The 24,164-nt window shown below is 44.0% G+C and overlaps 1 protein-coding gene across 18 annotated transcripts in view; it reads left to right on the top strand.

Moving 5' to 3' along the window:
• Positions 1-24,164, top strand: part of MAGI1 (membrane associated guanylate kinase, WW and PDZ domain containing 1) — a 635,724-nt gene that overhangs the window by 578,364 nt on the left and 33,196 nt on the right. For all 18 annotated transcript variants that reach the window (XM_059390124.1, XM_059390112.1, XM_059390111.1 and 15 more), the window contains 2 exons: positions 12,135-12,166; positions 22,222-22,438. In XM_059390124.1, the coding sequence (XP_059246107.1) occupies positions 12,135-12,166; positions 22,222-22,438 (249 nt within the window). The remainder of the gene's footprint in view (positions 1-12,134; positions 12,167-22,221; positions 22,439-24,164) is intronic.

The raw sequence follows: 24,164 nt of genomic DNA, 5'->3' as shown, positions 1-24,164 counted from the left end.
AAGTCTTAAAAAATAAAAAAATTAAAAAAAAAAAAAAAGAAGGAAAGAAAAGAGAAGAAGAAGGCTCACCTCAAGGGGTGCCTGGCTGGCTCTATCCATAGAGCATGCAACCCTTGATCTCAGGGTTGTGAGTTTGAGCCCCCAGGGCAGGTGTAGAGATTGCTTAAAAATAAACTCTTAAAAAAAAAGAAGAAGAAGGCTCACTTTGGATCTGCTGATGGCATGGTTCCCTGAATGTCTTCTCAGGAATAGTGCCATTCGACGAGAGCCCTAAGTGACAAGAAGCCACCCGTGGAGGTCTGCAGGGACAGTGTTCCAGGCAGAGGGCACAGCCAGTGAAGACGTTCAGAGGAATGGAAGGAATTAGTCCAGAAGTGGAGAGTGCCAGGCTGGAGGGTGGGCAAGGGGAAGAGTAGTAGGGAATGAAATCACAGGGGCAGGCAGGCGGGGAGCGAGGAACGCCTCGTGGGACACGGAAAAGAGCTTATACTTCATTGAAACTGTGTTGGGAAGCCACAGAAACGTGTATCCTGCAGTCCATATAGTCTGATTTATGCTTCGGAAAGATGTTTCTGGCCTCTGTGTGGATAATAGATTAAAGGGGATGAAGAATAAAGCAGATACCAATTCTTAGGGTTTTTTTTGTTTTTTTTTTGTTTAAGATTTTATTTATTTATTTGACAGAGAGAGATCACAAGTAGGCAGAGAGGCAGGCAGAGAGAGAGAGGAGGAAGCAGGCTCCCTGCTGAGCAGAGAGGCCGATGCGGGACTCTATCCCAGGACCCTGAGATCATGACCTGAGCCGAAGGCAGCAGCTTAACCCACTGAGCCACCCAGGCGCCCCAATTCTTAGGTTCTTAATGGTCATCTAGCAAGAAAAGGGGTTGCAGCGGAGATGGACAGACATGAATGGGTTCAGGATGCATTTTGGAAACCTATATGGTAGGAAAGAGAAACCTCCAAAAGAGCCTTAAATTTCCGGGGTTTACTGTCCTATTAGGTTAAAACAATTCAGGAAACTCTCCTGGATCTCTTTGTTGGTCCTGTGCCTAACTTACATGGCTAAAAATAAAGCATCCAGGATAAAAACCATCCTAAAAGTCAGTAACCCTGTAGAAAAGGATCCTGGCTTTTTTTTTTTTTTTTTTTTTTTTTTTTTAACCTAGAAACTTCTCAGCACCAATTACAGTGATAGGTTTCCCTTTGGGGCCAGTGGCCTTAAAATAAGGGCCTACCCAGCATTCTGTTTGTCCAACCTAGAAAAGGAATCCTTATTGGTTTTTTCTTTCAATGAGCTATTTTGAACTATTCTTTCATAATCCTCCCTACACATCCTAAGCAGCTAAAAGTGAAACTTGGAGCCTTACAGGAACTGCCTTGGAACTTCAGAGTTACAAGTAGCGTCTCCTATCCCAGGGAGACCTCAGTGATCCAGGGGCATAAGGGGGATGGGTAACAAGGCCAACCCTTAAGCACGAACGCAAAGAGCCATTCAGATTTGAAATCCAGGTGGTAGGAAAGTCAAGCTCTCAGTCTGGCAGGCAGAGAGTCTGCCTCAGAAGTAGAGGCATTTCTAAACTAAGATAAGACCATACACCTAAACACTCAAAGGACAAATATTTCCAACCTACATGGAGTGAGAGAGCTTCCCTGGAGCCACCTGAGAAACTGACTTAATTCCACCCCTAACAAAGTAGACCTGGATAGGAATATTCTCTGGAGAAGAAAGATTGGCCTCATGGTACATCATAACAAATTAATGGTCTTTTTCAGTTGACAAGTTCTTTTTCTTTCCCCTTCTGGAAAGAAGACGCCATAACTCACTCTACTCACTCCATCTTTTTCCCGCACCCCATTTTTTTAAAAACGTCGTGTTATTACGTAGTGTTGGAATACATATGCAAGGTAGAAAAAGCTCCTGCCTGCTTTGAAAACCGTACTTCATCGAGCTTGGCGATCAGCCAGCCTGCTAGTTGTGTAGCTCTGAAGACTTGCTTCATTGCCCCCAATTCGGAGACCCATCTTGTTATATTTTTAGTATGCATAGCCCTGAATGATTAATGATTCAAGTACTATGACTTGGGGTAAAATATCAGAAACCAGGGGCGCTGGGGTGGGTCAGTCATTAAGTGTCTACCTTCAGCTCCGGTCATGATCCCAGGGTCCTGGGATTGAGCCCTACATTAGACTCCCTGCTCGGCGGCAAGCTGCTTCTCCCTCTACCACTCCCCCTGCCTGTGTTCCCTCTCTGTCAAATGAATAAATAAAACCTTTAAAAAAAAGTCAGCGACCATGTTAAGAATCTGATTGGCTATGCCTAGACTCCGATGCTATCTCTAGAAAGGGAATTCTGTTCCTAAACCCACATCACAGTTACAGGCTCAAGATACTTTGACCTGTTGACCTGCAGGATGTTATCCATATATCCCTGAAGCTGTAGGCAAAATTTTTATGAATGTACTTTTATGTGTACATACCCTTTCCTAACGGGACGCAATCCCAAATGGATTAAGCACCTCTGAATGAGGCTATGTAGTTCAACGTTAAAAAGCCCAGTCTTGGCATTACACCAGGTCTGCTCTCCGCGGCTCCCCTGTGTGACCTTGGCCATGTTACTGAATTGTCAGTGCTCCAGTTTTCTCATCTCTAAACCAGGGATGATCTTAGTACTTAACGCAGACAGCAGTTGAGAAGAATGAGTGTACGTCAGCCAAGGCAAGCTCTCCGTTCTTGTTAGTTCACTCTACTCTCAGCTCTAGCTTCTGCAGACTCTGCCCCCCCCCACCCTTTTTAAAAATACACAAATGAGAAGAGAAACCAAGTTTTTGGCCCTTTGTGATGTTTTGGGGGAGAAACAACAACAGCTCTATCTGTGCCGTTTCGTGGACACCGTTTGTGACGTGACCATTTATCTCTCACAATTGTACTTGTGAGTGGCTCCAAAGTATTAATGACTTTGGGTCTCTCCTCACCTGTGCCAGTTCAAGGCTTACGACTTTGAGGCGAAAGGCCCTGTAAACTATTAGCAGCCAGCAGACTTGCAAACCATTTATTTTCTCTTTGGGACATATTTATCAGGCTGTACGTACTGTGTAATTGAAGCCGACTTCTCTGTCCCCATAAAGCTGTGGAACTCTGTTCTTCTCAACAGATGCTACACGTGACACACCTCAGAGCTACTTACTCCATGCATCTGGGGTCCAACCATCTCTCTAAATTATGATGGCCGGGGGAGCCTGGGTGGTTCAATGGGTTAAACCTCTGCCTTCGGCTCAGGGTCCTGGGATTGAGCCCCACATTGGGCTCTCTGCTCAGCAGGGAGCCTGCTTTCCTCTTTCTCTCTCTGCCTGCCTCTCTGCCTACTTGTGATCTTTCTCTCTCTCTCCATTAAATAAATAAATAAAATATTTTTTAAAAATATGATGGCCAATATTTCATGATGGCCATTCTTAGGTCACCAAAGGAGAGAACGTCTTCATCTTCTTGGAGACGTTGGGTCTGATGCTCTTGTTCTTGGCAGCAGCTATCACATTTGCCTTGAGATATGATACCGCAGGGTCGAGCATGGGATTGGACCCGAGGAAGAAGAAGATACAAAGCAAGCATCTCAAAACTAGAACCATTTTTAAAATTTTTGCTTCATGGATTCAATTTTATGATACACGGCATTTGCAAGGTCCTTCAGTAAGAAGGTACTCTAGTTGAAACTTGGCCTTGGGGTGAAACTGGCGCACTGATTTAGGTTTAAAAAAAAAAAAAAAAAGAACTTTGAAAAAGCTCATCATCATTTTTCAATCAAGCATCCATCATCACATATCGCTGCCACCCTCCTGACCCTGTGATTAAATGCCAGCTCTCCTTCAGGGCTCATCCCCACCACCTACTTCTTCACATCGGATTAGCTTTCTTTGCTCGTGCTCCCCAGAGCCATCATACTTCTTTCCGGCACGGCGCTTAGCACTGACCACGCTCAATAATCACTGTTGAGCATTTTTTTTTTTTTTTTTTTTGTAAGACCGTCTATGAACTCGTCCAGGTCAGGGCCAAGTCTGATTTACCTTTATCTCTTCAGCCGTGCTTCGGGAAGCGTATGGCAGAGCTCAATAAATCTTGTATGGGTGAGTAGTCACACAGATGGTTCCTTCTCATGATTCAGGTCTTAGCTCAGATACTGGCTCTTCAAGAAAGAGGAGCTTGACATCCCCCACACCCCCCATCCCGCCCAAGGGTAAACTAGCCGTGCATCCCAGGCACAGCCTATTCCACATTCCTGCTTCGGTTTTCTTCACTGAAGCTATTCCTCTGAAAGTATTTGCTAAGTTGTATATGCTCTGTTTTCCCACAGAATGTGAGCCCTGTGAAAATAGGACCTTGTAGATCTTACTCATTGCTTTAATTCATGCCAGCTCTTGGCACATAGCAGGACTTTAGTGCAGTTTGGTGAAATGAGGGAGTGAATTTTCCCTAATTTCCTTCCAGTCCCCAATGGAAAAAGTTAGGGCTGAGTCTTCTACCCCTTTTCAGTTTTCTGGTCCGTCTTTAGCATTTTATCAGTCGGGAAGTGCAGTTTAAATTTAATCACGGTTTACATGTTTTGTATTAAACAAACCAAACAAACAAAAAATTGGTAGAGATGATGTGGGTGGCTTTTTTTTTTTTTAAAGATTTTATTTATTTGAGAGAGAGAGAACGCCTGTATGCACAAGTGGGAGGGGAAGAGAGAGAGGGAGAAGCAGGCTCCTCACTTAGCAGGGAGCCCTATGCGGGGCTCAATCCCAGGACCCCGGGATCATGACCTGAGCCACAGGCAGATGCTTAACAGACTGAGCCACCCAGGCACCCCGTGGGTGGCTTTTGTAAGAAGGGATACTCGCCATTAATGTTAGTTGCGTCGATCACTAGTTTGCGGTGAAGTAATAATCACTTCTGCATGGCCAAGGGAAACTTACACCTTCCTGCACCCCTCCATCTGTACCTCATGTATCCCTTAGTATTGTGATCCATCCTCGTACTGTCCCCTTCCCTCTCCCCACCCATAAAAGCATTACCCTGCTGGGTATGTGATTCCTTTATGTGGCAACATTTTGTCAGTGGATATTAATGCAGTGTCCCACTTCAAAAAATTTTTAGACGTGCCCTTTAAATCTTCCCAAGAAGGAAGGAGAAGCAAGCAATGAAACTTTTCTCTTTCTTCTTGATCTTTCTCATTACCCTCTCTGTTTGCTGATAAGGTATTTTATACACTCTGTCCTTATTAGAGACCCAAACAGTGGAAGTCAGCCTCACCCCAGGAGTTACATCTAACACCATAGCCATATGCTTAGACAAGCTGATTTAATCTGATGGTCATAGAACTCAGTAGAATTGGCTTTGTAGGGTTACTGGTTAAGGTTTCAGAGACTGCTTGAAATTGTTTACTTCTGTTCCTCTTTGCTTGAGAGAAGCTCTAACAGCTTTTTCTTATTCTATTTTCAATCAAGGCCATGGCCCAGGATTTATAGCACAGACACTCTAGTAGAAATGGTAGTCATTGAGCCAAAAGGGAGCTAGAACAAATTCCCGTTATTTTTTAATCTAGCACTGCACTAAAACTAATAAATACTTACCATTGTCCAAGCATACTGAGTAATGCTTCTCTGTTTATAATTGTACTTGTATGTAAAATCTGGAAAACTTGGCAAAGACTGAGAATAAGAATATGAATCACATATTAATCCTAGCATTCAGAAAGACTATTTTAATACATGTTCTTTAAGTCTTTGGGTGTGTGATGTATGTGTGCAATATATACGTATACCTTTTTTTTTTTTTTTAAGATTTTAGTTAGTTAGTTGTCAGAGAGAAAGAGAGAGAGCACACAAGCAGGCAAGAGAGGTAGGCAGAGGCAGAGAGAGAAGCAGGCTCCCTGCTGAGCAAGGAGCCCCAAGCAGGACTCGATCCCAAGACCCTGGAATCATGACCTGAGCCAAAGGGCCAAAGGCAGTGGCTTAACCCACTGAGCGACCCAGGTGTTCCACATATACCTATTTTTAAACAATGAGCGTATATTCTTTTTTTTTCTATTTTTTTTAAAGATTTCATTTTATCTATTCGACAGAGAGAGACTTTGAGAGAGGGAACACAAGCAGGGGGAATGGGAGAGGGAGAAGCAGTCCTCCCCACCAAGCAGGGAGCCTGATACAGGACTTGATCCCAGGACCCCCGGGATCATGACCTGAACTGAAGGCAGATGTCCAAGGACTGAGCCACCCAGGCACCCCATGACCTTATATCCTATATATAAAGTTCTATCCTGCTTTGCACGTCTTATGTCCATCACTGCCTGTTTTAATGGATTCAGAATTTTTCATCTTGTTGCTATAGCAATATGTTTGCTTGGTCCTCTGTTCTTAGTTCAGATTTTTGTTTCCAAAACTGTTCCAAAAAATTGTTTCCAATTTTTATCTTCTTTAAAGAATACTGTGTTGAACATCTTTTTAGATAAATCTTTTTCTCTCTATTTCCTGAATACAAACTCTTGATGATGAGTTTATTGGGTTAAAATCAGCTGTAGTTTTCGAGTCCAGCATTTAGGATTATGTATTGATGTGTTTTAGAATAAGAAAGAAAGTTAGTGGGGTCTGAGATGCAAATGTGCTCAGGAGTAGTTTTATTCTGTTTGGAATCTATGAGTAGCCCCAGACCAGGTTCTTAGTCTTCTTTCCATGGCTTTCAGCGGTCTCCATGAATTAACTACCTGATTGCTTAAATCCGTGAATCTGTCAGTCTCTCTCTCTCAATATAGATAACAGTTCCCAGCTCCTTGATCGTTGCATTACCTAATTCAACACCAGTGTTGCTTTCAATCAAACATTTTGCAATGCAAACTTCTAAAGAACTTCATGTGTTCAATGACATGTGGATTAGTGACATAGTGTGTGTTGGAATGCTAAAGAAGAAGCTAACATGATTCTATTCAAATGCTTAAATCTAGAGATCAAGTACAAAGCGGAATGAATATCACAAAGAAAAAATGTGAATTGATGGCATAGTACATCTTTATAACTTGTAGTTCCACTTTGCTTATGGCGGTGACGTTAGACTTCACCCCTGGAAAGCCTTTTGCGTGATTTCTCTTCATTCCTTCAGTTGGTAAGGCTGGTTGATTGACATTTTCACTTGCTTTAACCTGGAGGAAGTTAGGTCCAAAGAAGCCTGATCTCTTTCCTACAACTCAGGCTTGTTCATGTCAGTTGTGGAAGGGTAGTGCCTGCCTTTTGTTTGGCTTCTCCTGGTAACACAGCTGAGCTGTCGATGTCTTCCCTGTGTCCCTTAAGTCAGCCTATAAACACAAGTCTTAATCTCAACAGTGGTACTTAAAGAAGCCATCCGTATACATTCATTTGGGGGGGGCAGGTTATCACTTCTCAGAGGATGTAGAGGTAAGTGATGGCTCTTGAGATTTAAAAGTACGGTAAAATGTTCTGCATTTTACTATATCCATCCTACATAAAAAGGCAGTATATGCTTTTCTTTATTGTGGTATCTATCGGTATCTGTGTGTGTGTTCATAAATAAATAAAGCTTTTCTTGTTGTAGAAGTTACTAAAATAGGTAATAAAACCATCCATGATCCCATGAACCAAAGAACGCACTGTTTTGACATGTAACCTTCCAGTCTTTGTTTCTGAATGCATATATATTCTATTTTTACTTTTTTCACTTAAATTACTGCAGACAACCATTATAAAATTTCACCAAGAATAACATTCACCAGGGACGCCTGGGTGGCTCAGTTGGTTAAGCAGCTGCCTTCGGCTCAGGTCATGATCCCAGCGTCCTGGGATCGAGTCCCGCATCGGGCTCCTTGCTCCACGGGGAGCCTGCTTCTCCCTCTGACTCTGTCTTCCACTCTGTCTGCCTGTGCTCGCTTTCGCTCGCGCTCTATCTCTGACAAATAAATAAATAAAATCTTTAAAAAAAAAAAAAAAAAAGAATAACATTCACCATTTAGTTCTAGGAGAACATGTTCAGTAGCATAGTTTATGGTTTTGATATTTAGAAGGAATGAGTTCTCTTCCTGTTACTTGGTCAGATTCTAGTCCCTAGCACAGTCTTTGCCATTTGTTTTCTCCAAAAGGACATCTTCTTCACAGGGTCTTGGGAAATTCAGGTACCAAAATTTCTCGCTTCTATAAATCACACTTAGACTCACCTTTGAACTGTAAAGTTTTCTGGGACCCCTTTGAAATAGCATTTGCTACCTTCTAGACTCAAAGAGCAGACGGTACCATCCCTAGACTTTTTCTTCTGTCTCTTCTCAAAATTGCCCTTCCTTTCTCTGAAGGAAACAGGAGAGTCCATGAAGACAGGCGCCCTCTCTTCATCTGAGCCTTGTCTGTAGTATGTAACACAATGTATACAATACAAGCTTCCTGCCCCCCCCCTGGAGGCACGAAGTGCAATTTGTCCTGGGAAAAGCACTGTCTTGCTGGCAAGTGTGGGATCTTGCTGCTTTGTGTCACCCATCCAATGCCGGATCTTGGAAAATTCTGCTGCATGGTGACCTTTTCTGAATATTTTCCATTAGGTCTCCCAGCTGTTTTCAAACCATCTGAGTGGTTTGGCTAAAATACGTAATCAGGGGCTTTGTTCCAGCATTCATATTCATTAGATTTTAAGATTTAATGACTGTGTGGACTTAAAGCAGATCCTTGATTTTTCTTTTAAAAAGCACTCAAGTAGAGGCTCTCGAGTTTTGACATTCTGAATACTAATTTGTGGCCAGTTTTGGCTCCCATAAAAGGCTGGCTTTTAAAAAAGAAGGTAGCAAAGTGGAACAAATTGCTCTTTAAATTAAAAGAAGTTTTTCTTGTTTGTTCTAAAATACAGCTTGCGGTGTCTGTTGATTCGGGATCTTTTGGAATGTTGTATAAACTGCTTCCTCCGAGGAAGCCCACTGTAGCTGTCATCCAGTGTGCTATGGACTGTTTGGTTTTGTGTTGTTAATGGAGGAGCCATTCATGAGTTAATGTTTACTTTTAGCTAGCTGTTTTTTTTCTTGCCTCAGCAAGATAAAATCTGGTATTCTTTTTTTTTTTTAAGATATTATTTATCTATTTGACAGAGAGAGATCACAAGTAGGCAGAGAGGCAGGCAGAGAGAGAGGAAGGGAAGCAGGCTCCCCGCTGAGCAGAGAGCCCGTTGTGGGGCTCGATCCCAGGACCCTGAGATCATGACCTGAGCCGAAAGTAGAGGCTTTAACACACTGAGCTACCCAGGCACCCACAAATATGGTATTCTAGATAAAGTCTACATCTGCTTAAACCGGCCCCTCCCATCGCTGCCCCTCCTTGGCGGCTCATCAGTTTGGTGTGGATGGTCATGGGGAGTGGAGCCTGTGCAGGTGTTTGCATGTATTTAACACCTGTCTCCACTTGCAGCACGCTGCCTGCGCTCAGCATTGTGTTTTGGAGACTGTCCGTGTTACCTGTAGAGATAACCTATGCCTTTTAACCTCTGCAGACTGCCTTACAGGTTCCATGTTGCCCAGTTTGTTTGGAGCCTCTAGTGCTTTCCTGCTTTCCTTTATACCAAAAGTGTGCAGTGAGCATCCTTGTGTCTGCACCTTTCAGCGGGCGAGTGCTTCTCTCTGATGGACAAAGACAAGGACCTTTATTTTATAAATGAAATCTTAAGAGACAGGGACAAAGATTTATTTATTCATTGAGCAAGAGAGAGAGAAGGGGGGAAGGACAGAGGGCGAGGAAGAGAGTCCCAAGGACACCTGAACAGGAGCCTGATGCGGGGCTCGATCTCACGACCCTGAAATCACTCCCTGAGCTGAAGCCAAGAGTCCGACCCTTAACTGACTGTGCCATCTAGGCACCCCTAAGATGGTCAGTTTTATTCATGATAAGCAGAATATAGATCAAAGCCATTTTCCCCGACTCCTACCTAGTTGGATATTCTGGACACATTTTTATAGAGGGTCCCTGGGATCCTGGGTGAAGGCAAGTCTGGTAAAAGCTAACCACAGTGAAATGATGCTTCTTCCAGTCAGCTAGGAGGTCAGTCTGAATTAGAAAAACATCTGCATTCAAAGACGTAATAGTATACAATTTTGAAGTCTGTCCAGTGACCAACACTAAATAATAAAATAATAAAAAATAATAATAATTCCTAAGGGAATCACATTAATGAACACATAAAAGCACCTAATAATTTTTGAAGAATAATGACACAACCAAATTGCTCAACACTTCTTCTCCTCCATAGGTAAAGCATTTCCCCCTCCTGTGGTTTCCGTATGTTAGCATGTTGGGCAAAGGACTTTCTCTAGTTAGAGGAAGGTGACTGTAACCCCTTCCTTTCTAAACAGTGTAAATTTGCAAGGTAAGGTGTCATGGTTGACATTTGAGGGGCCTACTCTGTGCCAGGTATGAGGCTTTCACATGTGTTGTCCTCCTTGTCCAGATTGTCCTAATCCTGTGACGTGAGCCTGACTCATGTCATAAACTGAGGCACTGAGGGAACCCACTGCAGGCTGCCTGTCTGAGTTCGCCCAACTTGAAAATGTAATACAGTCTCCTTAGATGTGGTCCTCAGACCTGTCAGAATGTCCTAGAAGATACGTGTATACTGCAGACTCCTGGGCCCTCCTCAGGGTGGGGCCCGGGATTCTGCCTTTATAACAATTCTTCAAGTTCTCTGTATGTCTTCAGAAGTCTGAGAACCACTTGGCCAGACCATGGTGACCTCGTTTTGGTGATATGAGAAGCCTTGCCAGAAGAGTGTCCGCAGTGCCTTTGGGGACGAGTAATCCATGGCCAGTCATGCCTCACTTGCAGTGGGCACATTAGCAGTGCTCCCCTGATGGCTTCCTCCTACTCACCCACTTCCCTTGCCTCGTGTAACTTGTGCTGAACTTAGCACAGCTCACGGTTTGACAAGTCACTTCCCAAAGCATTGAAATCATCACACTACAGAGGGATCGTTTTCTAAAAAAGGTTGAAGTTGCCAGTGCAAAATCCTCAGATCCCAAGTATATCTTTGGTGCCCAGTCCAGATGGAATCCGTATTTTGCATTCTAACCCTCGCTCAAACCCAAAATAAAAAATAATAAAAAATGAGAGGGCAGCTTGCAGAAATGATTACCTTTGAAACACCATTATATGCTTTTATTTTCCTTTCTAGCTCTCTTTTGCTGCACTCCCCAGTTGGCAGATTTCCCATATGCCTGCTCCTAATCGCTGCTGACTTTTCTAGAAGTGTGAGGCAATCACCAGCCCCTTCCAGCTCTCCCCCTCCCACGAAGGATAGGGTTCCGGAAGAGCCAGCAAAGATCAGTGAATACCTTATTCTCCTCTGCCTTTCTCATCTTCTCGCAGCTCCGTGAAATTTCTCATTCACTCCCCAGCAATCTCCTTTCCCCTTAAGGGTCTGACACCAGCTAGCGTCCTTTCCAAGCTAAATAGGAGTGTGCTTGGGTGATTGACATGCACAGAGAGGTGTGCCCATGATCTGGAGGGGGTCCTACACCAAGTTGAATTTGTGTTCTCTGCTGGCAAAAGAGCATCCTTCTTTGTTTTTGGTGTTCAGCTCATCCAAATAAAGAAGGCATTTCCTCTCCTGAAAAGCAGGGGTGGGGGAGAGGGAAAGAACCGATCCAAAAAAAAAAAAAGGAAAGAAAAATTTAATTTTAACCATGTACTCCTCTGCAACTAAATATACACCCCTTCCTCTGTCCTGATTGGTCCGCTTCGATTGACAAGTGGATCGTGTGGAAAGGAAATATCCTGGACTTAATTGTAAGTTAAGTCTCTCTTAATCCAGAAGAGCATTTGAGATTCTGTCCAAGTGTTCAATTTCCCAGGCCGCTGAGGTCTGTGAATTTCTTTTCCCAGCCTCCAGGCTGCTGCAGTACAAGCCAGCATAGCTAATGCAGATAGATCTCCTGCCTCTCGCTCTCCTCCTCCCTCTGCTTTGATTCGATATGAACAGCCTGGTAACTCCGATGCTGGGGAGAAATCTGACATAACTCTGCAGATGGCTAGGTTGCCATGAAACACCTGGGGATTGTTCTTTAAGGAAAAGGTAACATTTATATGCTAATGATTTCTTCCCCTCTTCCCTCCTTGTTGCATTTTTTCCAGGGTTGCCAGTTCCCAAGAAGAGCCCAAAGTCGGTAAGGACTTATCAGTTACTTGGTTCTTGTTGGGGGGTGGGGGGAACGGTGGGGCTGGTGTTGGGAAGGGACGCTGTCTGGCTTGACTTCACGAAATGTGTTTTAGAATAGGTGGGGGAGACAGTAGCCCGGACTCATTTTATTAAGTTCTGGGGGTCCTTTTGATAGAGACGGTATTGGGTTTATCTTTTAACTGTCTAGTGATTTGTGGGCATGCTGCAGAAGCCAGGTTAAAGAATGCATGTTTGGAATCCTCTCTGTGTAAATGCATTACAACTCTCTTGCAAACGGATGAGTTTTAACTTGATACAAATGCTATTGTTTCCTCTGGGAGGGGGGTGGGGGAAAGCTCCACCTGCTTCCTGAGTAGGGTTGCTCTTAACTGGTGTTTCCATCCCTTCACATGGGCAGATCTCTCCCTGAGCTTTCTTATGCTTTGAACGATGAATTATTTACAAAATTAAAAAGGCTGCAGGTTTAAAGAAGAATTGCCCTGCCCTGTATATATATATATCCATGCTCACATGCAACAACATTCACTGCCCCAGCACTGAGAATAAGACATTTCCTTGCTGTCGAAATGTCCTTTGTTGTTTTGCTAGCTTTAGCAGCATTATGCTGCAGGTATAGGATTGGAAAAAAAAATCAATGTTTTGCTGTCCTTTCTAATCTGGTTTCCCTGAAGATGCATTACCTAGTTGACATGTTAGCTAATAGCTTAGAGGCTGTGGTGTTTTGCTTGGTGGTGTGAGCTTCTGCTCCCAGGGCACTGACAACAAATTAAAATGCTACTTCAAAACTCAAAATCTGGAACTACAATGCCTGTGAAATTGATCCGGGAGAAAGAAGCTTCCCCATTCATTAACATTAGGACAGAGAGGGGGTACTTTCACAGGGCTTGGGCTATTGGGGAGAGGGAAAATGTGCAGCTTTCTGCCATCCGGGGAAGGAGAACCTTTAAAACTTTGCAGCTCGCTGGGGCTACAGCGGGATTCTTTCCACCTGTCTGCAAGCCTGGTGGCGAGAGGCAGAAGTTTATTAGGGAGATGAGAGAGGGAGCTTCCTGCATTCTTAAACTCCGTTCCTAAGTTGTCCAAAGAGAAAAACCTGCAATAATTGATGGGATTCCAGTGGCACAGGGCTGTGGCGACCGGAACATGTGACTCTAGGGCTGCTTTCCTTGTCAGTTCGCGTTAATGTTTCAGCTGAAAAGTGCTGGTAGGTGTCGACATCGGAACCACAGAGATGCCAATGTGTGCTTGTGTGTGGGGTGTGTGTGTGTGTGTGTGTACAGGCACACACATGGCATATGTGTGTCCTTGTGCCTCGGTCATAGTCAGAAGCCTATTCAGCCTTCAGAAAAGAAGCAGATCTGGAAGATCTGTCACAGAAGCTTCTGTTAGCCAGTCTTTTTTCTCCCACACCCTCAAGCATGCCGTGTGATGCACGGACTTCTTTTACACACCCAATGGGAATGGAGTCTTAACAAGGAGCATTGGGGGGGGGGTACGAGTTTTGCACAGGGAGCACCACATCAGGTACCAAGGGGTTCTTGGTTCTTTTCGGGTTTGCATCCTGTTTAAACTTCCTTGGCCGAAGGATTTCTTCTGCATCGTTTCTTCCCCAAAGTGTTTGGGGATTCACTGCTGAACTCAAAGGAATATCAAACAGGTATAGAGCCTATATTCACCAAGTCAGTTAAGAGAATTCCCTGTGACGGTTTATTTTTGTAGAAGCCGTGTCATTAGCAAGCAGCAAGCCAATTACTCCGGCTGCATTCCTAGGAAAAAAAGCGTTCTTAACGGCTTTGCCCACAGTCTGCTGGCTTTTAATTACCACAAGCTAAGAGACTGGTGTGTTGCTGTTCGAGAAGAACAAGCCCCCAGCCTGGGGCTTGTCCTTACCTGATTTCTGTGCCAGGACGGGGATGATGGTTTTCACAGCATTGCTGGCACACCCGGGCAGCTGCCGTACAGAATTCGGAACTCTGAGCCAAGGTCCGCTGTTGGCGGTCAAGCGTTGCTAACATCTGTGATCCGTGGGAGCTCTGGACAGGTGGGTTGAAAGCTGGTTCCCTTCCCCAGTTTGAATTTTGATGATGTCCTGCCAGAGAGACGGATGATGGTGGGATTTCTCTGGTGGGCTCGGGAGGAGTCCCTGAGAAAGCTGGATGTCGTGGTCCCAGACAGCCAGTCGTACAATGGCACATAGGGTTAGTTGTGCAGGCTCCGTAATGAATGCACGTGGACAGTGCCTGAGGTTGTGACATGCTGAGATTTACCGTTAGTCTGTGAATATACTGTCTTGACCCGGGACCATGTTTCTTCTCTCCTCTTCCTGACATTGTTGGCTTGCTCATGTGACTGACAGCTCCTTCTTGTCCTCATACTTTTTTTTTTTTTTTTAATGTTTTCAATAATTAAGTAGTTGGGCTTTTATTAGAACAAAGGGACTTTTTGATCTTGTTTCCCGTTCTGGGCAAGCTCTACAGCTTACTTTTCATAAGCAGTTTCTTCTATTAGATTTAGCTTACATGTTGAGTTTATGGATTCTATACTCCCTGGGAACAATGGCCGTGTCTTAATAAAATGTTATTAATGTAATACCTGGACAGCCATAACATTAGGAATTTTCCCGCCAAATGGCAGAGACAAAAATGAGACAAAAGTAAAAATAATAGTTGCTGTCAGGTTTTTTAGACCTCACTAGGAAACGGATCCTGAGGCCCAATTTAATCATCCTGACTGGAAACTTACCTACCTGAGACTCTCGTTCTGAATCACACAGGAGAGTTTTGTAAGAATTTAAAACTCTAGGGGCGCCTGGCCGTCTCAGTCGGTAGAGCATGCAACTCCTGATCCCAGGGTTGTGAGTTCGAGCCCCATGTTGGGTGTAAGGGATTACTAAAAATTAAGAAGAAGAAACTGGGGGGGGGTGGATTTCAAACTCTAAATAGGCAGTAAGCCCTGAATTTTAAGGCAGTTTTCACTTTTGTTTTCTCACTACGTCATTTTTGAAGTATTCCTTCCTTTTCTGCCTTCCTTCATCTGTCCCATCTATCTCTCTGTCCATCCATTTAGTTAGCAGTTAGTATCAGGAATCTAGTAAGTGTCAGATTTGGTGGGAGGCACTGGGAATACTCTGATAAGTAAGTTGGTCAGGTGCCTTTCTTTGGCAGCTTACAAACAAAAGATGTTTTGATTGCTTCTTTCAAAAAAAGGACTCATCGTCTCAAATCACCATAATTTTTATGCGCTTGTTTCAGCAACATGTATTTATTATCTTCTATATGCCAGACCTCTTGTCCGTATACAACAGGATCGAAGACAGAAAACATTCCTGCCCTCATGCAGCTGGGGAGAGAGAAGCAGTACCCACATAAATAGCCAGATCTATACAGATCTGCTTCATGGGGCATAAAGTCTGAAACTTTCAAAAGTTCAAAACGCAGAGCATGGTGCCTGGGTGCCTCAGTCTGTTAAACATCCGACTGTTGATCTCAGCTCAGGTCTTGATCTCAGGGTTCTGAGTTGAAGCCCCGCATTGAGCTCCATGCTGGGTGTGGCCCCTACTTCAAATAAAAATGATAAATAATAAAAATAAAAAGCAGAAAGATCATGTAGAACCAGGGACAAACATAATGAAAATCACTCAGCTCTTAATTACAACAGCATAAGTTAAACAGTCCTACAGAGCCAGAGAAAGGACCCAAGGTTGAGATACTGTGATTGAACTGTGGAATTTTTCCAAGGTCCCCAGCAGCCTGAGCCATGTAGGAAACCATATCTACTTAGCTGTTACTGTCAGATCCAAGAAAGCATACCATATCCATAAAAGACACAAAATTTTCCCAGTTAACTAAAAGACTTCTCACGCAAAAGTTTTCACACAGGGGACACCAAAGATGAGAAAGACCAAGGAAGCCTGTCCTCTTCACTGAACTGTCTGCAACAAATGCAGCAAGCTGAAAGGGATCAGTAGTGTCAGGTTTCTTTTCTATTGTCCTCCATTCCTTTCCCCTGGAAGGGATCCTAAGAACACTGCTGACAGCCAGTTGTTAAGAGGTGTAGGGAGAGATCTTTAGGGAATACGCCTTGCAAGTGACCCCAGCCAGATCACCCAACTTTATGGACCCTGCCTGTTTCTCAGACTCTCCTGGTTGTCATGAACACCTCAGAGCCACTTGTCCGACAAAGGAGCAAGAGTACAAGTCATTAAAGCTCCTGCAGGCTCCCAAGAGAAGCAGGGAGTGGTAGAGGGAAGAAGAATTAGGATCGTTTCTGTAGTCTCCTTGCCCCTCAACTTCTTAGAGCGACTCATACCCTCAACCCCTTGGAGTCTAGAAAATACATTTTGCCTTTTTATCAGATTTCTTTAAAACATCCCTGAGAACCACAATTTGTTTTCGTATCCATCGATACCTTCTTTCCTTCCCATTAATTCCTCTTCTCCGCCCTTCTAGAAGAGATTATTTGACTTAGACCCGTAAATGAGGAAAGGAAGAGACAAGGACCGTCCTCTGCTTTGGCTTGGAATCGAGTTCCTGATTTTTGCACAACCTTTAATGACATTGGCCTGATATATTATCAGCACTTGGAGTTTTTCCTGTTGTCCATGTAAGTCACTGCAGTGGCCTTCAGTCTTGGCAGATAAGTGAACTGTAAATAATTTTGCTTTAAAATGGATCGATTTGTCATTTTTAAGCCACATGAATTCTTTTCATCATTTAAGCTCCTAAGTGCTGTCTGTATTCATTTGCTCTTCCAAGCAAATATTTTCAGCTCACTTTATAAGTACCTTCATTTTGAAATCACTCTGTGAAATACTGATGAGTTGATTTCCCCCCCATTTCCATTTACAAAAAACACTGCATCTTCCCGATTTCCTTGGCCTGTCAATAGTTAAGAAATCATTCGTGCTGGGAGATTGGTACAGTTTCATTTTAAAAGGTCTTATGACCCAAGTTTATGGCTAGTGTGTAACCACGGACTTTTATGGAGTTTTGAAAACTCAGCCCATTTCTTTCATCCTAGTCAACTGATCTGATCTTTAAAAGTAAAAATTGCCCTTCACAGAGATCTGAATAGTGACAAGAGCTAACATTGGAAATATCCATCTCAGTATGTGGCACATCTTTCCAACTAGTTGTTCAAGCTGGAGAGCTGGGAGGTGGAAATCCATGTTTCTAAGAGGTCCTCCCCCAACTTTTCCTCTTGCTTACCCTCCCCTCAGTCATTCAGGAATGCCTATTGAATCTGCACCAAAAAGTCTTTGATGTCACTTGTCCCTGTCCCTCCCCGTCATCACTGCTGTTCCCTAGTGTAAATCACCTCGGGCCCCTCCCATGGACCACACAGTAGCCTCCTGACCGGCTCCCTGCTTTTACTTCTGTCCACACAAGCCTAGTCACCCCTCCGTAATCAGACCGAACTTTCTAGAAGTCTCTTGGCTCCTGGCAATCTCTGTTTGAAGTCCATTCGTGAATTTCATCTCCCCTGAGCTAAGAATGAATCCCAAACTCGAAAGTAGCTCACAAACCCTTGCAGTATCTGGTCTCAGCTCATCTCACGTCACCCTCCTCCCTTGCTGTGTCGCTCTGCCTTCTCTCTGTTCTTCAGACCGTCCAAACTCATTTTTGCTTTGAAGACTGAGCACATGCTGCTTCCCTTAATGGGCTGTTCTTCCAGAAGCTTCTCCCTACCACCTGTCTAAAGGACAATGCAATATGTTGTCTTCAGACTGTTAAGATTATTTGATTACTGTCTATCACATACATACACACACACATACACACATCTAAATACGCAAATATAAATTCTCAGAATTTAGGTACCATCTTTTTCTTTCTTATCCATTGTATCCGCAAGAATCTGGCTCATAGGAAGTGATGAGTATGTATTTATTGGATGAGTGAATAATGTAATGTTGGTAGTTCCTAATAAGGAGGACTTGTCTGGATGTTCTGTCATTTGGGTGCCAGATGCTTACACGGCGCTAGTAATGTGTAGAATAACAGACTTGAAAATGTATCTCTAACTGCAGATATTTCTCTTTGGGCCTGTTTCTCACTTAGAGAAATGAAGAGAAAGACAGTCCCATCAGAAGCAGCTCCGACCCTGGGCTGTAACTAGCTGAGAAGTGAGTTTGTTTTCGTGCTCCAGGTCTTCCCTGGGAGATAATCCAGGCTGCTGTAAAGGGGACCAGTTGTCTTTAATTTGAAAGATACATAAACTTGACTTCTCCTGGAAAGTTCTAGGCTCTCATCGGATAGAAGACAACGTCATAGCTAATTAGCATGCTCTCGGAAAGTCAAAAGGCATATTTTGAACTCTCATGCAAACAGAGCATAGCTTCAAAAAATTTTAGAGTACCAAGATATTAAATATAGAATGCATCTTCAAATTAAGTCATTTCCATAATTGAACTTAGGAAGAAGCACAGAGTGAGGTTAAATCTTATCAGGGGAAAAATCCAAACAGCTCCCAGATTGTTGTGCATTAGCCCATTAGTGTGGGTTTGAATGTATCGTTTAGTGACAGCTTTTAGTGGTGGCATCGTTTTTCGGGCATATTCTCAGGATGCTGCTTGACTTTTCTTCTCCAAATTTGGAACAAAGTTTAGATGGCATTTAAAGGGGATGCAGAAATGCAATTTCAGAGACAGTTCTACAAACTCATTCCACATTCTGTCATTTTTGTGTTAAATTGGACCGAAGTGAGTCATTTATTGGGAGGTGAGAAAGGGTGTTCAAATTTGAAAAGTGGCCCAAGCCATTTCTGGCAGACTTCATTTGCATATCCGGGTAATGGCAAAGCCGGGTTCTTGGTTAAACCTGAGATTTCCCTGTCCTCCATGTCAGAGATGTGTTACAGTGGGACAGTTGTCAAACGGTCTTGGGAAGCTGTGAGGTGACAGGCAGAATCCGAGCACATGCATCTTGTGGGCGTGTGGGTAAAAGCACAGGTGCGTTCTCTACGGGGGCTGGGGTGGGGGTAGAGTCCAGCCCTTCATCGGATTCTGGCAGTGGGGCAAGAAATTTTTTCTCCAGTTTAGGAGGAGGGAGTGAGTGGCCGAGATTATAGTTAGGTTTGCAGGGGCAACAGAGTGACCTCGGGAAAGAGGAGTATGATGTTCTCTCAGATAACCCTGCAGTGTGGCTCCTTCTGGGTCCCGAGGAGGCTTTGGGAAGCGGGGGCTCTTAACAAGGGGGAGCTTGAAGCTGCAGGGATGGCGACTGGCTAACTGGAAATGAATTTAGTGTCAATGGGCCAATCCCCACAATCTGGTATTTGCTACTCATTTGAGGAACCAGGGTGAGCACTTGAACGGAGGGATACAGTTCTCTAGGTAAACTCAGAGCTCCTTCATCTGTTCAGTTATTTGCTTCTGTATTTAGACTATCTTTTCCTCCTTTCCTGAGAGGTGAACAAAACCAAAACGTGACCAAAATGAATAAAGGAAGGACGCCTGGCTGGCTCAGTTGGTGGAGCGTGCAACTCTTGGTCTCAGGGTTGTGAGTTCAAGCCCCACGTTGGGGGGTAGAGACGACTTAAAAATAAATCTTAAGAAAATATAGATTAAAAAAAGAGAACGTAACAGTTTCCATTAATTCTCCTTACCAGGGTTTCTTTCAAAACAGAAATAGCATTAAATTTTGTCTTGATTATGACAAGCATTAATGATGCATTATAAAAAGTAGACAATACAGGAAGGTATAAGGGGGGAGAAAGGCATCCCGAATCCCATTTTTTTCCTTCTATGCTAGTGTATTCACACCAAAAATGGGCTGGTGCTGCATGTGCTTCTTTATAATCAAGACCCTCGTAAAAACCGCAGTGAAGAGAAACACAGATTTCCACCCACATGGGAAAGAGTGCAGGGATGTATCTGTCATGAACATTTCCTGGCTCCGAAAGTCTTCAGCCTGCCTCCAGGGGAAGCAAGAAGGCAGCTAGAGAGCTTCTTGGGGGCAGAAATCAGAGAACTGGCCCCAAGAGCCAAGTTTGCTGTCTGGGGGCAGTGGGGGGGGGGGGGTAGGGACGACTGCTGGCTATTGGCGGAATCAAGGCTCTACTCCAAGTCTTTGACGTTCTGATCCAACCAGGTCCAACCTGAGCATTTTGTCCTCAAAAGGGAGCAGTGGTGACATGTGGGCTGGTGGTGGTTGTCCCCGTCCAAACCTCAGTGTGTTTTCCCAGTACCACTGGAGCTGAGTGAATCAAGCCTCTTCTAGTTCTTCCAAGACTTCTTCGCTAGTTTAGAATATGGGCCTCCAATTTCTCCTTCAGACACACCAAATACAATTGTATGTGGTCTGTCTTGCTTCATTAACTCTGTGCCTAGTTTTCCTCAGCTTTGAAGCCTTACCAAAATCTGTATTCAAATCTGTAATCATCATAGTCAGGGGTAAATGGAGTTTTTGTCCTCCTTGGGCTTTACTTCAGATACTTAATTTCAAAGCAAAGACTGGAACGGGAGGGAGTCCAGGGGTTGAGATTCAAACCAAGGGGACCTTGAAAATTTCCTAGGAGATGGGGAGTGAAAAGTGGAGGATACCTGGGGAGAGAGCAAGGAACGGTTTTGATAGGATTGATTGTAAGACCAAGGGGAAGATTTTGATGCTATACTTGAACTTGAAAGACCTGAAATGCTCTGGATCAAAGATCTTCTAAACCACTTAAAAAGCATATGCTATGCAGGTTCTGTAAGAGAGGATGGAGATACCCCTCCTTATCCCTTGACAATGCTCTTAAGCCGGTAAGTATAGGGATGTAGCATCCAGTGAGTGAGAGGCAGGATTCCAGAGTTTTTATTTTGAATGGGAGAAACTAAACACCTGGTCTTACCACCCTCTTTTATTCAAGAAAATAAGAACTGAAGTTATTCGTATCCTACCAGGTATTTTTCCTCCCACTAGGTTTTGCTCCGCATTCAATCAACATTCAAAGAAAGAGCATTTCATAAAATGAGAAGGGTCTTTTGCTGAGCAGGTTTTAAGGAATAGGAACCTGCTTATTCTATTGAAGTTTAATGAAACTCTTTCCCTTTGAAAACTTCTTGGACTTCGGACAGGTTGCAAATCTGGCAAGGCTACCTCCTGAGGTCAACCCGTATATAAAGTTTGGTCTTGGTTTTTAAGCAACAACAGAGTCAGGAGATCAAGAGGTGAAATGCGATGCCTGCAAAATTGATTAGCTAAGAATTATGGAAGCTCTTCACATGAAAATTACTTATATACTTATCAGTACCAGTGCATACAGAATGCTAGGCATGATTTTATCTCTCCCCTGAACTTCAAACTCATGTACCCAGTTGCTAGGCCATCTCCAGATGGATGTCTAATAGCTCAAATGTGTAAGTCCAGAAATGAACTCTTCCAACTTCAGAGACCCAAGTGATCATCCCCTCATCTCCGCTGTATCCATGAAAGGCTACTGCAGTCTTCCAAGAAGTTAAAACAGCACAACCACCCCCCACCTCCATTTTGAAGCCATTCTTGATTCCTTTCTCTCACACCTTCCATGCAACCTATTAGCCAGTCCCTTGGCTCAACCTTCAGGATATAACGGGGATCTGACCGCTTGTCTCCATCTCTGCCCCATTACCCTGGGCCAAGCCATTATCTTCTCTCACCTAAAGAATTACAGCAGTCTCCCAAGGTCTCCCCAACTCTAGCCTTGCTCTAGGACCTTTTAAAACAACATGGGTGACCACAAAATAAGGATACTAAATTGTTACATCTTGTAAGGCACGCGCCCAGTGTCTTCGCTGGGAACCTATGATGAAAATTGGATTCGTTTTCTACCACAGCCCAGAGAGCAATATGGTTTGTGATTATGTCTTTCCATCTGGCCCACCCCTCTCTCTGTCTGCCAATCACCTGGGGATTTATCTGCATGCAGCATTAGCTGGAGAAAGATGGAAGCCAAAATGTTGTTGATATATTTATGTATGTGTGCATAGACGTGCTGAACAAAAACAAGCTGATGGAAACACCCACTCAGAGAACCAATAACAGTCTCCTCTTCTTGCTTCTCTCGCTCGCTTGCTTTCAGCAACCACTGGAAAGAAAAGACAGCCAGAACAGTTCTCAGCACAGCGTCTCCTGCCACCGGAGTCTGCACACGGCCTCCCCAGGCCACAGCACACAGGTGCTCCCCGAGTACCCGCCTGCAGAGGCCCCCACTCCAGATCAAACCGACAGCTCTGGGCAGAAGAAACCAGATCCTTTTAAAATCTGGGCCCAGTCCAGGAGCATGTATGAAAACCGACGTGAGTAGCACCCTGGCTCCTGTCTTCCCAAGACCCCTGCCCAGGGCTCCAGCGGTCTCTTGGTGCCTCTTGAAAACTGATTTTTCAGTGTGTAAACAGGATAGAGGTAAATCACAGTGAGCAGTGAAAGCTTCTCAGAACAGTGACAGAATCTGCGGGATGTTCATGGAGTCCGTTATGTGTTATGTTTGGGGTGGACAAGATGTGGGTGGTGGTCAGATAAAGGGCCTGGATAAAAATGGATTTATTTTTCCCTTCCATTAAAAGAAGTGGCAGATAAGAGCTGCTATCTCATTAACTCTTCCCTGTGTAGAGACCATGGCATGATCTCGTGAAACAGCTCTGATGTACAAGAGAACACAAATATGGTTGGTTTGGATGGCAGGAATCATGAGAAGGAGATTAAATGCTTTCTTAGTGGTCTCCTAGTTTTTAAGAATACTGGTAATTTTTTTTTATATCATTATCAGTCTTTGTAAACATTCCCCTTAGAAAGGAAAAAAGAAAACAGCGAGTGGTTTGCACTTTAATTATTCATACTGTGGTTAAGTGTGTTCCTTTGGCTTCACCTTTTCAATAAATATGAACTAGGGAGAGCATACGTCCTAACTTTTTGGCCCTGATAAGCCTAACATTGCCTTCTTGTTTCATTTCTTACTTTTTATTATGAAATGATCCCAAAGACCATTCCCAATAAATTAATCACCATTTATCCTACCATCGTCAATGAAAAGCTCCCAAGGTGCTTTCATCTTAGGGGATGCAGACTAACCCATTTCGGCGGTTGCTTTACTGACGGTTTCTCATGGGCGTGGTTGGCCAGGATGAAGCAGCTCTGGAGGAAGGACGGGCACTTCATTTTCTCTTTGGGGCGGGGAATTGGAGAGAATGTTTAATGAGGCCTGGCGAAGGGTCTGAGTAAAAGTGGAAGAGAAGAGAATCACTCTGCCCATCCTCTTTGTTAACCGCCCCCCCCCGCCCCCATTCCCCAGTCCCGGAACAAGTTTTCTTTATAGCCATAGCTGCGGTGGTTTCTCAGGCAAAGCCCCCGTGGCCCCAGCCTCTTGCCACCCACTCAGACTTGGCTCTGAAGCCTTTCCTTTGCTGGCTGGAGCAGTTCCTCTGTGACTCAAACAAAACAGGGGAGTGAGGCCAGCATCCCCGTCTGAGAAGGAAAGTTGGCCACATTGCGGGGTGAAATTGAGCAGTTAGGGGGCACCAAGGCAAGTGTGGAGTCACGATGATTACCAAATTTTGGAAGTCACTCAGGAGTCCCTCCATCCTTTTCCTCCTCAAGGGAGAAATAGCATTGCCTTCTTAGTATAACAGTGTGGGGAATTAAATGAGCTGTTTTGGCTAAGGGTTCACTATGCTGACAAAAGCCAGATAATTTGAGTAGGAATTTATTTAGTCCTCAGTCTAGAAGGACCCCCCAGAGTCTCCCTGAGGCCAGTCCAGAGGAAACAAAGTTCCATGTGGAACATCCCTCGTAAGCATGGTTGCGAAGTATGAACTTGGGGTCTGTTCTCACCGTGTCTTCTCACTAATTGTAGTGATTTCATTGAACGAATGTTTCCCAAAGAGGAATATTTTCACATTTTCGCATTTCTGTCTAACCATGGGGTTCCTCCAATCAGTGGCCTAACTTCAGTTGATGTTGACATATTGCTTTATTGACCAGGCTTTCGCTTTTCTCAATACAGGACACGTTTATGACTTTCTCATG

This window comes from Mustela nigripes, chromosome 2 (genome assembly GCF_022355385.1).
Source record: "Mustela nigripes isolate SB6536 chromosome 2, MUSNIG.SB6536, whole genome shotgun sequence".
Lineage (NCBI taxonomy): Eukaryota > Metazoa > Chordata > Mammalia > Carnivora > Mustelidae > Mustela > Mustela nigripes.
Note: the sequence above shows the minus strand (reverse complement) of the source record. Positions and strands in the feature narration are given on the sequence as shown.